At 42.4% G+C, this 13,682-nt stretch overlaps 1 protein-coding gene across 12 annotated transcripts in view; it reads right to left on the bottom strand.

Annotated features, from left to right (window-relative positions):
* Positions 1-13,682, bottom strand: part of prom1a (prominin 1a) — a 166,914-nt gene that overhangs the window by 120,984 nt on the left and 32,248 nt on the right. For all 12 annotated transcript variants that reach the window (XM_072252996.1, XM_072252994.1, XM_072252991.1 and 9 more), the window contains one exon: positions 3,961-4,645. In XM_072252996.1, coding sequence (XP_072109097.1) covers positions 3,961-4,183 — 223 coding nt within the window. In that variant the 5' untranslated portion in view covers positions 4,184-4,645. The remainder of the gene's footprint in view (positions 1-3,960; positions 4,646-13,682) is intronic.

Below are 13,682 nucleotides of genomic sequence, written 5' to 3'. Positions count from 1 at the left end.
ACTCAGACTCGCTATCACAGCCATATATCCTTTCTTGGAACGTGCCTCCGTCGCCAACTTACTCCAGTTGGCTTTAGGATTTGTTTTCGAGCCTGTCAATTTGGACCTTCTGAGGATCCCAGGTACTCACACTTTATTGACTCTGCCTCTTGTCGCTTCTCCCATCAAGCTCTGAACGCGACCTTCTCCGCCATGAGGAGGTATTTGGTGTCTCTATCCCAGACCCTTCCACACCTTCGGGACACTTTCTTCGCTCTCTGTAATGGTCCTACCCGTTATTTCATCCTCCATCGGATCCATGCCTGCAGTTGCCGTTTTTTTTGACTTTGTCATGTTAGGCAAAGATTGCAAGATCTTACATATGCAGACCCCAGAGCCTGCTGGCACTGACGCTAGCAGGCATGAACTTCAGATTGCAGCCCCTGCCATTGATCTCGCCGGCTCCAACACCTCAGGGCATATTCAAAACCCGGATTCCAGCAACGACCATGGACACCTTCAAAGCCATTGCGCAACCACCAACTGCGACTCCAGCCTTGAACTCCAGGCCGGGTCTTTATGTGCTGTTATTGTGACTCCCGTCTCCCCTTCCCCCACCACCACTCTGCAACCCCGTCTCCCTCAGATCCCACCGTCAGCTCCTGGGCTCTCAGAGGCTCCATCTTCCTCTCACCCCAACCCTGCCCTCTCCACTGACACCCCCGGCCTCCTCGCTCCCCCCTCTGATCCCAGCTCTCATGCATGCCGGGTCTTTACCATCCCCTCCGACCTTCAACTGTCGGAGGCAGAACGCTCTGTCCTCAGTAAGGGCCTCACCTTTGTCCCCCTTTGCCCACACCTCAGCGAGTTCCGTGTTCGCCATGACGTGGAACTCTTCTTCCGCTGTATCCAAGACTACTTCTTCGGCAAGGACTCTTCCACCCCCACCGTTGACCCCTTCTCCCGTCTTCAACCCTCCTCCTCTTCATGGACACCCCGCTCTGGTCTTCTGCCTGCTCTGGATCTCTTTATTGCTAACTGCCGACAGGACATCAACCGTCTCGACTTCACCACACCTTGTTCCCATTCCAACCTTACTCCTTCCAAACGCTCTGCTCTCCACGCCCTCCGCACTAATCCTGAGTCCTGACGAAGAGTCTCGGCCCAAAACGTCGACTGTACCTCTTCCTAGAGATGCTTCCTGGCCTGCTGCGTTCACCAGCAACTTTGATGTGTATAACAAAATTTAAAGACTAGACAGTGATAAAAAACCAGATTCTGATAATATTCTGATCTTTTGCAGCTGAAGGAGTAAAACCATTCCCCAGAGAAAAATTAAGCACAAAATTAGTTCATCTTGCACATAAACTATGTCAAACAAATGTTTAGCAGAACTCCCAAAAGATGTTTTCCCATTCCCCATCAAATGTACATTAAATCAATTTAATTCATGTCTACTTGCCAATCTAAAGCTCATCATAGGATTTAAAACATGTTCCTTTGCAAAACAAAACATGTCAGCTTCAAGAGAATGCACAATATTTAAGTATTCTGTAGTGTTTAAAATTCAGAACCTTAGGTGAAACAGCCAGCAGATATTCTCTCTTGCATTATACCACTACATCATGGACTAAAGTGCCAAAGCATGTTCAAATCATTCCCCATTGCATCTTTCTAGGAAAGACAAGTTGACATGAAGAAAACCAATTTGCCAGCTACCAGATGTAGAAAAATCAAAACCCTAAATCTTCTGATGGCCATTAAATCACCCAAATGAAGCATTAATGCACCACCAGGAGCACCATATCATTACCAGCAAACCTCTAGCACAATCTTCCTGGTGGAAGTCAACCACATTTGATCAGCTAAGTTTTTCCAGTTCACCCACTGACATACTTCAATAGCCAGTGAGGGACTACCCATCAACTCAGTGTCAACGTAAATCCAACATTTGAATTAATGAGGATAGCCAAATATTTTTTAGTGCAACTGGCAAAGAAAGTCTGGAGAGGAGGAAGAGTGGGTGTGATCTGACCAAAATTTTAATTTTGCAGGAACCAGAATATCAGTCAGAATCACAAAGCATGGAAACAAGGCTTTCAGGCCAACACATTTACACTGGCAGTGGGCACCCGTCTGTATTAAATCACATTATTATAGACATTAACCATCAACTTCAGAATTTGGCTTCCCTCGTAAAATATTGCTTACAAACTTATTCTATATTAACTTCAATAAAGGATTTGAGCCAAGTGCACTTTTTTTTAAATAGCCCTCACTTTACACGTCTCGCCAAACCACCAATGAAAGTGGAAATCCATGTTCCATAGCACGGAATCAAAGGCTGTAAATTTAGGCAGTGTTTGATCTTGCAATTCCAGTATGGGTACCCTTTGGCTTCAAAAAATCAGTGATCCACAGCACAGTTACAGCAAGGAATATTCAAGACAAGCCAGTCTGAGGATGGGACAGTCCAGGCCAGATGGACCGAATATAGTAAGGTGCATCCTGCCATTGCACTCCCAAGTGCACAACTGATTTGTATCTTCTCTGAATGGGTTACTGCTAGAAAGGGCTACATGATGCAAAACAAGCAGTTCCATCAGGAAAGGCTCTTGCTAGATTGACAGCAAGTTGATCAAACTGACCCAGTTGTCTGTATACCAATCTACTAATAAAAGCCCAAATTACATGAACAAATGGCAATTCATCACAAAAAAAAGTCTGATTGTCAGCAGCTCATTTTGTTCTGTATCAGAGTGATCCAGTTTGTTGCCGAGAGAGCGGTGGGGTTGGGGTGGGGGGAGAAATGAGGCAGGCAGAGTAGTGGAATTAAGCAGTCCCTTCAAAGTGTACAACAGGAATTGACTCAACCCATTAAAATGTTACCTTTAAGAAACCGAGCAACTTAAATGAGTGATGAAACAGACCATAAATGAAATATTCAAGATTAAACTCCTTTCCCCAAAGGTGCTATTCGACTTGCTGAGTGTTTCCAGCATTCTATTTTCGTCAGACCTCCAGCATCTGCTATTTTTCTTTAAATTGAGATGAAACAGTAGTGAAGCTGCTGTAAACAAATTAACACAAATACAAGGCCAGAAAACTGGAAATTGACATTTTCGCTTGGTTTCCACAAGTAGATGCCTGTTATAGATAACATTTTTTGACATTCATAACATTCATAAATAGAACTGACAATTTATTATTTCCCTCCGTGTTTTCATTGTTTCTCTGTACAAATCTTGTTTGGGGCAAGGGGCATGGCGCGGCTCATATTAAGAATACTTTGCACACTAATCTCATTAGAAATGGACGAAAATGCATTTACAATAAAGTGGACCTACAGCTTATTACTCAGATGAAGATTCTGAGTCATTTGTCCGTCTCAGGATTCCAGCTAAGATGTTCATTGTAACTAAAGCAACATATGGTGGAAAAGCTTATCAGATTTACTAATCAGATCAGGTGATTCAACTGGCCACACCTGATCCCTGGATTTATCAATCAGTTGTGAAAGGCACACCCCAGTTCCCTTCTAAAAATATAGGAGTATGGGTGATCAAATAGTACCTGAAGAAAACAGATTCTGGTTTGCAACATAATTAATGAATAATTAAAATTACTGATGGTAATTTTGCTAAAAAGCTCACATCTTCACATATTTCTGAAAAGAGAATAAAACACAGGAATGGATGAATTTCTAGCACTATCGTACCCATGGTAAAGAACTACTTGTGGTGAAAATATAACACCTGTAATCAAATTTTTGAATCCTGCCAGATAAACTATCAAATTGATCACAAATAAACAGAGCTTAATATTGCGATATTAAAACAATTCAGAAATTTTGGTTAAAGCAAATCTCAATCTGAATCAAGCAATTATAGTGCTGATGCAACCAGTAATTAATGGAGAGTTCAAACAATTTCAACAGTGCAGAATTCTAAACAAATGATGTAATTTGCTACTCATGCGTACCTCGAGGAAAAGGATTTGGTTGTACGACTTGCAGAAATGTACGCGCCAGCTGGAACAGGATTCCTAAAGGTCCTGGATCATAATATACCTGAGTCACATAGTTTCCAGCAGGTACAGCCCCAAAATCCAATGCTTCAGATTTAGCTGTGTGGCTCCATAGCTGACTGTCACTTCCAGTGCGACTACAAAGCATTAATAAAAGCATTGTTACCGTGATAATCATGGCTGCAAACTCTCAATCCAGAGAAAAATCGCAGGTGTCCTATTTTTCCCCCAAGTGGGGAGAGAAGAAAAATCTATCTTGAAGCAATGCAGAGCAGTTCAGGGTAACCAGGAGACTGGGGAGCCACTTCAGTCTCTTCACTTCTGTGTCGACATCATTTTAAAGTGTTCCAACATCAATATTCAAGAAACAAAGCACAGCAATCTCTTAATTTTTCATCCAGTCTTCCGGCAGAACTCAGATTCCAAATTTCAAGCAAATTACTATTTAAAGCTTCTTCAGAAACTGATTTAGTAGGCCAACTCGGGCGTAACAAAAAAATGACTGCTGGGAAGGTAGTTAAAGATTCTGTCGTCTTAGCTCTCCGAACTAATGCTCAGTAAAAAGCTGCATCATCAGAGGGAAGGGAGGTCAACCCGCCCACTAGCGAGTATTAGCTGGTACAGTCTTATGGATACTTATCTGCAACAGAAAACACAAGAACTTAGAAGGCTAAAATCATTTTCAGAGAAAAATTCTTAGTCACAAGTTTATTTTTTTCAGTTATTTAACTGCAACCAATAAACTTTAGAGTGAGTTGGAGACAATTCCATGTGGACTTTATGAGCATTTTTAAAAAGTTTTAAAAAGTCAGGCCTTTTCTGTAGATCAAGAATTTGCTTAGGTTAATATTAACTAGGGTTAATTAACAAAGGTTAATAAAAGAAGCAAGGTTTAAGCAGAGCAGCCTTTGTTGGAGTGGGTCAGTATTAGAGTGGTCAGGCTTTGGTGAGAACAGGTGCAGGCTAAAATTTAAGTTTGAGAACTCAGAGGTATAACAAGCATAGTTCAGGCAATGGAATGCTCCTCCTGTGAGATGTGGGATTTCAGGGTACCCAGCAGTCTTCCCAATTACTACATCGGCAAGAACTATACCCAACTTCAGCTCCTGACTGACAAGGTGAAGGAATTGGAGCTGGATTCACTCAGGACCATCCAGGAGTCTGAAAATTTCACACGTAAGTCTTTTACTGAGGTGGTCATACCCAGACTGCAGGCTTCAGATAGTAGATAGGTGAGCACTAGAAGCAAGAGGAATAAGCAGTCTTCCCCTCAGCAACAAGTATAACCCTTTGGATTATGGGGTGGGGGGGGGGGGGGGAGGGGCAGAATGAACTCAGTGCACGGCAGCAGCAGCCAGGACAGTGGCTGGTTCTGAAGCTCAGCAGGGATGGGTAAAGTCAGGCAGAGTGATCGTGATAGGAAACTCAATAACTAGGGTGACAGACAGCAGGTTCTGTAGCCAGGAAAGAGAAGTGTATTGCCTCCCAGGTGCTAGGTTCAAGGATAACTCAGAGCAGCTGGAGAAGATTCTCAAGAGGGAAGGTGAATAGCCACGGGTCACGAAGCACGTTGGCACTAATGGCATAAGTAGAAAGGGGAAAGAGGTCCTGAGCAGTGAGTATAGGGAGTCAGGGAAGAAGCTGAAATGAAGTGAGTGTAGTTAATATTACTAAGGAGAAGGTGCTTGGGAAGCTGAAAAATCTGAAGGTAGACAAATCACCTGGACCAGATGGACTACACCCCAGGGTTCTGAAAGAGGAAGCTGAAGAGATTGTGCAAGCATTAATAATGACCTTTCTTCTGGAATGGTTCCTGAGGACTAGAAAATTGCAAATATCACCCCATTCTTTAAGAAGGGAGGGAGGCAAAAGACAGGAAATTATAAGCCAGGTAGTCTGACCTCAATGGTTGGAGTCTATTATGAAAGAAGGTTTCAGGGTACCTGGGGTGCATGATAAAATAGGCAAGGTCAGCATGATTTCCTTAAAGGAAAACCTTGCCCAACAAATCTATTTGAATTCTTTGTTGATCTTGCTTGTTACTTCTTCAAAGGAGAATTGGTAGATTTTCCGAAGGTCTTGATAAAATGCTACACGAGGCTGCTGAACTAGCTACAAGCCCATGGTATTACAGGAAAGATTCTAGCATGGATAGATGACTGACTGACTAGAAGGCAGCAAAGAGTGGGAATAGAAGGGAACCTTTTCTGGTTGGCTGCCAGTCACTAGAGGTGTTCTGCAGGGGTCAGTGTTGGTATTGCTTCTTTTCACGTTATATGTCAATGATTTCAAAGTCGAATTTATGGCTTTGTGGCTATGTTTGCAGACGACCTGAAGATAGGTGTAGGGGCAGAGAATGTTGAGAAAGCAGGGAGGCTGCAGAAGGTCCTAGGCAGATTAGAGTTGGCAGAGAAGTGGCAGATGGAATATAGTGTAGGAAGGTGTATGGTAGAAGGAATAAAAGCGTAGACTATCTCCTAAGCAGGAAAAAGATTCAAAAAAATCTGAGTTGCAAAAGGGACTTGGGAGTCTTCTTGCAGGATTCCCTAAAGGTTAACTTGCAGACTGAGTTAGTGGTAGGAAAAACAAATGCAATGCAAGCATATATTTCAGGACGAGTAGAATATGAAAACAAGGATGTAATGCTGAGACTTTAATAAGGCATTGGTAAGACCGCACTTGGGAGTATTGTGAGCTGTTCTGGGATTCTTACCTAAGAAAAGATGTGCGGACATTGGAAAGGAACCAGAGGAGGTTCACAAGAACGATTCTAGGAATGAAAGTGTTAGCGTATGAGGAAGCATTTGATGGCACTGGGCTTGTATTCATTGGAGTTTAAAAGAATGACAGAGATTTCATTGAAACTTATCGAATATTGAAAGGCCTAGATAGAGTGGATGTGGAGAAGATGTTTCCAATTATGGGGAGTCTAGGATCACAGAGCACAGCCTCAGAATAGAAGGATATCCTTTTAGAACAGGAATTTTCAATGTCGTATGGTCTAAATGTTTGGTTATATACAAATGCCATTCCAATCCAACAGTACAAACTCTTTTTGGTGTTACTGTACCTGTGTCTTTAAAAACTCAATACTTGAAGCAATTTTCTTTGAATTAAAGATTACTTTTTTAAACTATACTTTGCCTCATAGCTTTAGGTCATGCTATTGTATATAATTGTTAAATTACTGTCAAAATAATCTTAATAAATTTACTTAGATCAACTGTGCAAACTAATTGTGAAAAATGCATTTAATAGAAATGCCTGTGATTAGTTTAGCAAGGTTTGCCTTCATGTTTTAATCTCAACAATATTAAGATTAGTGATGCATTGAATAGATTTGCAAGGTTAATGTACAATAATAAAATGTTGATGCTTAACGCAAATTTTTCCAATATAATTTCAGCCATCAAAGGAAATTTTTTTACTCTGGTAGTTGAACTAAATTTCAAGAAAATTTGCTTGGATATTTGCATAGGATTCATGACAATTATTTATTGATGAACTGGAGGTACAGGGGCACAGCTAAAAGATCAGCTGCCTCACAGCGGCAGAGATGTGCTAAGTCCTGTCTGTACAATGTTCACAGGAATGTGTGGTTTTATTGTGTGCTCTGGTTTCATACCACTTCCCAAGGATGTGTTGGTCGGTGCATTGCCCTTAGTATCTAGGTGAGTGGTAAAATCAGGATAATGGAGACTGAGATTAATATATGATTTGTGTAGATAGCTGGTTGACTCAGTGTGTTAAAAGGCCAGTTGTCCTTTTGTATCTCTGTATGACTTCCTGCATTTGGCTGCTAATCAAATGTGGATCAGGTATTGTTATTGTTTGTTGAGATGATAATTTATCGTTCTTTAAATCTGGTCCAGAATTGTAATACCTACTGGAGTCCCATTGTTGATCTGCGCTGTCTTGCGTTTTAACTTCCATCCACATCAGATGAATTTAATTCCCCAATGCCCATGAGCTGAAATTGGTGATGGAGAAACTACAATTTCATCTCAAGTTTTCACCTTATTCGTGTTGTTTGCAATGAGGAACATTTCCAAAGCTGAGCAATTGAAGAACATTTACTCTGTCCCAAAAGCTTTGTGTTGGCTAAACTTATCAATCATTGCGGTGTGGTTTATCTTTCAGTGCATTCATGAAGGATTATGTATTACTACAGGTTGTGTTGTTATGCAGGAGAGGGGATAATCTACATTACTGTAGATACATTTTTTCCATCTATGATGGAGCTATGATGTTGTGGCCATTACAGAGACTTGGATGGCTCAGGGGCAAGAATGGTTACTTAGTGCCAGGCTTAAGTTGTTTCAGAAAGGACAGGGAGGGAGGCAAAAGAGGTGGGGATGTAGCACCGCTGATCAGAGATAGTGTCACGGCTGCTGAAAAGGAGGAAGACATGGAGGGATTGTCTACAGAGTCTCTGTGAGTGGAAGTTAGGAACAGGAAGGGGTCAATAAGTCTACTGGGTGTTTTGTATAGACCACCTAAAGGTAACAGGGACATCAAGAAACAGGTAGGGAGGCAGATTCTGGAAAGGAGTAATAATAACAGGGTTGTCATGGTGGGAGATTTTAATTTCCTAAATATTGATTGGCCTTTCCCTAGAGCCAGGGGTTTAGATGGGATAGAGTTTGTTAGGTGTGTTCAGGAAGGTTTCCTGACACAATATGTAGATAAGCCTTCAAGAAGAGAGGCTGTACTTGATCTGGTATTGGGAAATGAACCTGGTCAGGTGCCAGGTCTCTCAGTGGGAGAGCATTTTGAAGATAGTGATCACAATTCTATCTCCTTTACCATAGCATTGGAGAGGGATAGGAACAGACAAATTAGGAAAGTATTTAATTGGAGTAAGGGGAAATATGAAGCTATCAAGCAGGAACTTGGAAACATAAATCAGGTACAGATCTTCTCAGGGAAAAGTAAGGCAGAAATGTGGAAAATGTTCAAGGGATATTTGCATGGCATTCTGCATAGGTACATTCCAATGAGACAGGGAAAGGTAGAGGAACCATGGTGTACAAAGGCTGTTGAAAATCTAGTCAAGGAAAGAAAACCTTACAAAAGGGTCAAAAAACTAGGTAATGATAAAGATCTAGAAGATTATAAGGCTAGCAGGAAGGAGCTTAATGAAATTAGGAGAGCCAGAAGGGGCCATGAGAAGGTCTTGGCGAGCAGGATTAAGGAAATTCCCAAGGCATTCTACAAGTATGTGAAGAGCAAGTAGATAAGACGGGAGAGAATAGGACCAATCAAGTGTGCCACTGGAAAAGTGCATATGGAACCGGAGGAGACAGCAGAGAAACTTAATGAATACTTTACTTCAATATTCACTACAGAAAAAGACCTTGGTGATTGTAGGGATGACTTGCAGCAGATTGAAAAGCCTGACATAGAGACATCAAGAAAGAGGATGTGCTGAAGCTTTTGGAAAGCATCAAATTGGATAAGTCTCCAGGACCAGATGAGATGAACCTCAGGCTACTGTAGGAGGCGAGGGAGGAGATTGCTGAGCCTCTGGCAATGATCCTAACATCATCAATGGGGATGGGAGAGGTTCCCGAGGATTGGATGGTTGCAGATATTGTTCCCTTATTCAACAAAGGGAGTAGAGATAGCCCAGGAAATTATAGACCAGTGAGTCTTAAATCAGTGGTTGGTAAATTGTTGGAAAAGGTCCTGAGAGGCAAGACTTATGAACATTTGGAGAGGCATATGATTAGGAATAGTCAGCATGGCTTCGTCAAAGGCAGGTCGTGCCTTACGAGCCTGATTGCATTTGTTGAGGATGTGACAAACATATTCATGAAGGTAGAGCAGTAGATGTAGTGTATATGGAGTTCAGCAAGGCATTTGATAAGGTACCTCATGCAAGGCTTATTGAGAAAGTAAAGAGGCATGGGATCCAAGGGGACCTTGCTTTGTGGATCCAGAATTAGCTTGCCCACAGAAGGCAAACAGTGGTTGTAAGTCAGGTCATATTCTGCATGGAGGTCGGTGACCAGCGGTGTGCCTCAGGGACCTGTTCTGGGACCCCTACTCTTTGTGATTTTTATAAATGACCTGGATGAGGAAGTGGCAGGATGGGTTAGTAAATTTGCTGATGACACAAAGGTTGGGGGTGTTGTGGATAGTGTGGAGGGCTGTCAGAGGTTACAGTGGGACATTGACAAGATGCAAAACTGGGCTAAGAAATGGCAGATGAAGTTCAACTCAGATAAGGGTGAGGGGGTGAGGTGATTCATTTTGGTCGGTCAAATATGATGGCGGAATATAGCATTAATGGCAAGACTCTTGGCAGTATGCAGGATCAGAGGGATCTTGCGGTCTGAGTCCAGAGGACACTCAAAGCTGCTGCACAGGTAGACTCTGTGGTTAAGAAGTCATACAATGCATGGCCTTCATCAACCATGGAATTGAGTTTAATGGCCAAGAGGTAATGTTACAGCTATATAGGACTCTGGTTAGATCACACTTGGAGAACTGCACTCAGTTCTGGTCACCTCACTACAGGAAGGATGTGGAAACCTTAGAAAGGGTGCAGAGGAGATTTACAAGGATGTTGCCTAGATTGGCGAGCATGCCCTATGAGAATAGGTTGAGTGAACTTGGCCTTTTTTCTTTGGAGCAGTGGAGGATGAGAGGTAACCTGATAGAGGTATATAAGATGATGAGAGGCATTGATCCTGTGGTTAGTCAGAGGCTTTTTCCCAGGACTGAAAAGGCTGGCACGAGAGGGCACAGTGTTTGGAAGTAGGTACAGAGGAGATGTCAGGGTCAATTTTTTTTTAGCTAACACAGACAGTGGTGACTGCGTGGAATGGACTATCGTCAACAGTGGGGTGGGGGTGCAGATATGATAGGGTCTTTTAAGAGACTCCTGGATAGGTACATGGAGCTGAGAAAAACAGAGGGCTACGGGTAACCCTAGGTAATTTTTAAAGTAAGGACATGTTCGGCACAGCACTGTGGGCCGAAAGGCCTGTATTGTGCTGTAGGTTTTCTATGTTTCCATCTCTCAACTTAGTTGCAATTATATAGTTTGAAAGCTGGCACATTTTGAAATCTGCACCTTGCACTGCTGGCTCCCAATATCTCTCATCCTGTATTTTCTCACAACACAGGGGGAGGCCACTGGTGCATTAAACCTGTCAGCTCTGAACAATTCCATTTTCTGCCTGTTATTTCCTGCAATCTATTTTCTCTCATATATCCATTAACTTGTACTGCCCACCTACACAAGGCACAATATGAAATGGCCAGTGAACTTATCAACCAACAAGTCCATGGAATGTCAATACCCAGAGGAGGAAATGCAGAAATCTTCAGAAACCTAAAATTTCTGCAATCAACTACCAAATTGGCTGAATAAATTAATCTCTCTGAAGCCAACGTATATGTAATAGGACAGATATACAGAATTTGTCAGCTTTACAATTGTTTTATTGTAATACCAGACTTTATTTTTTTCAAAAAAGTTCCTGAAAAGGAAAACCTTGGGGCAAATGTGCCAGCTTCCAGTGTATTTATTTTCAATTAAGTTGATAATGACAGGCCACACCTGCACAAAGATGTACATTACTGTCCGTATTTTTTTCCCTTTTGTTATCACTTGCCTTCCTTCCATCCTGGATTACTCATTGGTTGCAACAGTGCTGGGCAGTGAAAACCAAGTTGCCTGTAGGGGAGGTGGTATGAAGTTGAGCATTGCTGCTGAACAGAAAAGAGTATAGCCATGGTTCTTAAAGAATTTCATTTCATTTTCATTCTGTGAATATGAAACCAGTCAGTGCTATATTGTTGCACCTTTTAAAGGAATCTTGAAATTTAAAAAAAAACTTAAACAATGTCATTGGATTCTCTTGGAAAGGGAATTCTGATTATCAGTTAACAGATCAGGTTTTAGAAAATGTCATTGGCCCTTTTGATACATGCAATAGTTGCAACATTGCATTCTCCATGAAATGGCACTAAGTTTTCAGCAAGGGTATTGGCTTCCTTAAAGTTGTTATAGCTGGGAGTGGTAATGGGGGCAAGCTCCCACTACCTATTAAATACTCCCAAAGGTGTGCACCTCAAATAGCCTCTGACAACAAAGTCCAGCTCCTGGCCCTCCCCACATGTGGCTTAGCTACCAAGCCTGGTGGAACCCTTTCTACTGACAGGAGAAGGGGCAAAGGTGGATTACTGGTGCCTTAAATCCAGTCGCTTTGGGCAAATGGGCCATGGTTGAAAGCTCATCTAGAAGGAAAACTCTGATCTCAAACCTCTGCTGCCTTGTGGCTATACTCACTCATGGGGAAACATTTTGGGATTAAGTCCCAAGGGAAAGCTCCAGAGCTAGAGCCCCTAAGGCAGTCCTACATAGAGTTCGATGCTGACTGGCAACTTCTGTGACGCTGTTGGTACCAAACTGTATCAGTCTCTGCCCATTCCTTGGGTTCATCAGTTGGGTGGAGAGGGGAACACTGCTACATGGGCAACAGCTTGCTCTCCATATTACACTGCCCAGGCTTGTGTACCTGAACAGCTAGGAGTCAAAATCCATGGTCAGCTGTGACTGGGGGCTTCAGACAGGCAGCTGGCTATGTTATTGACTTAGCTGGTCAGCCTTTTTCCCTTTCCCCCGCCTTACATTTCCCTTTTATTTTGTTTTAAGTTCAAAACATTTTATAGAATGATGTATTAAATTAATCTTGAGGTTGTTCTCAAGTGGGCTGATTTAAGGGGTGATTCCCAATTTGAAATGTGAATCATTGACCAATTCTTTTCACGCTACACATCAACGATTTGGATGATGGAATTGTTGGCTTTGTGGTCAGGTCTGTAGACAGTATAAGGATAAGTGGAGGAGCAGGTAGAGTTGAGGAAGCAGGGAGTCTGCAGAAGGACTTGGACAGATTGACAGAATTGGCAAAGTGGCGGATGGGGGTGAAGGAGGGCTAAGTATATAGTCATGCCCTTTGGAAGAAAGAACAAAGGTGTAGATCAGTGGCCCCCGACCAAACCGGGCCGCAAAGCATGTGCTACCGGGCTGCGAGGAAACGATACGAGTCAGCGATACGAGTCAGCTGCACCTTTCCTCATTCCTTGTCACGCACTGTTAAATACAGGGTTACCAACTGTCCTGTATTTGCCGGGACATCCCGTATATTGGGCTAAGTTGGTTTGTCCCATACGGGACCGCCCTTCTCCCGTATTTCCCTCGCGAAGGTAGAGCGTTCCTATGAAACCTTTCGTGCCGAAATATCGTAAAACAAAGAAGCAATTACCATTAATTCATATGGGAAAAATTTTTGAGCATTCACAAACCTTAAAAAAAACCTACCAAATAATACACAAAACCTATAATAACACTAACATATAGTAAAAGCAGGAATGATATGAATACACAGCCTATATAAAGCAGAAATAATATATGTACAGTGTAGTCAGGAAGATTAAGCCAAAACCGATTTGTGGGGGGGGGGGGGGAAATCAGCACGTATGCGCATGTCACATATGTGCACATCACGCATGCACACAGAGGTGCCCGCGCAAAGCTTCATGGTCATGGTAGTTTTCCTTGGGGTAAACCCAAGTGTCCCATATTTGACTGCTACTTTTGTCCCTTATTTTGAGAAAGTTGGTAACCCTAACTATAAAAGACATGTTGAGGTGAGTTTAAT

The sequence above is a fragment of the Mobula birostris genome, chromosome 3 (genome assembly GCF_030028105.1).
Source record: "Mobula birostris isolate sMobBir1 chromosome 3, sMobBir1.hap1, whole genome shotgun sequence".
In the NCBI taxonomy this organism is placed as follows: Eukaryota; Metazoa; Chordata; class Chondrichthyes; order Myliobatiformes; family Myliobatidae; genus Mobula; species Mobula birostris.
The sequence above is the reverse complement of the archived record's forward strand: the minus strand, read 5'-3'. Positions and strand labels throughout refer to the sequence as shown.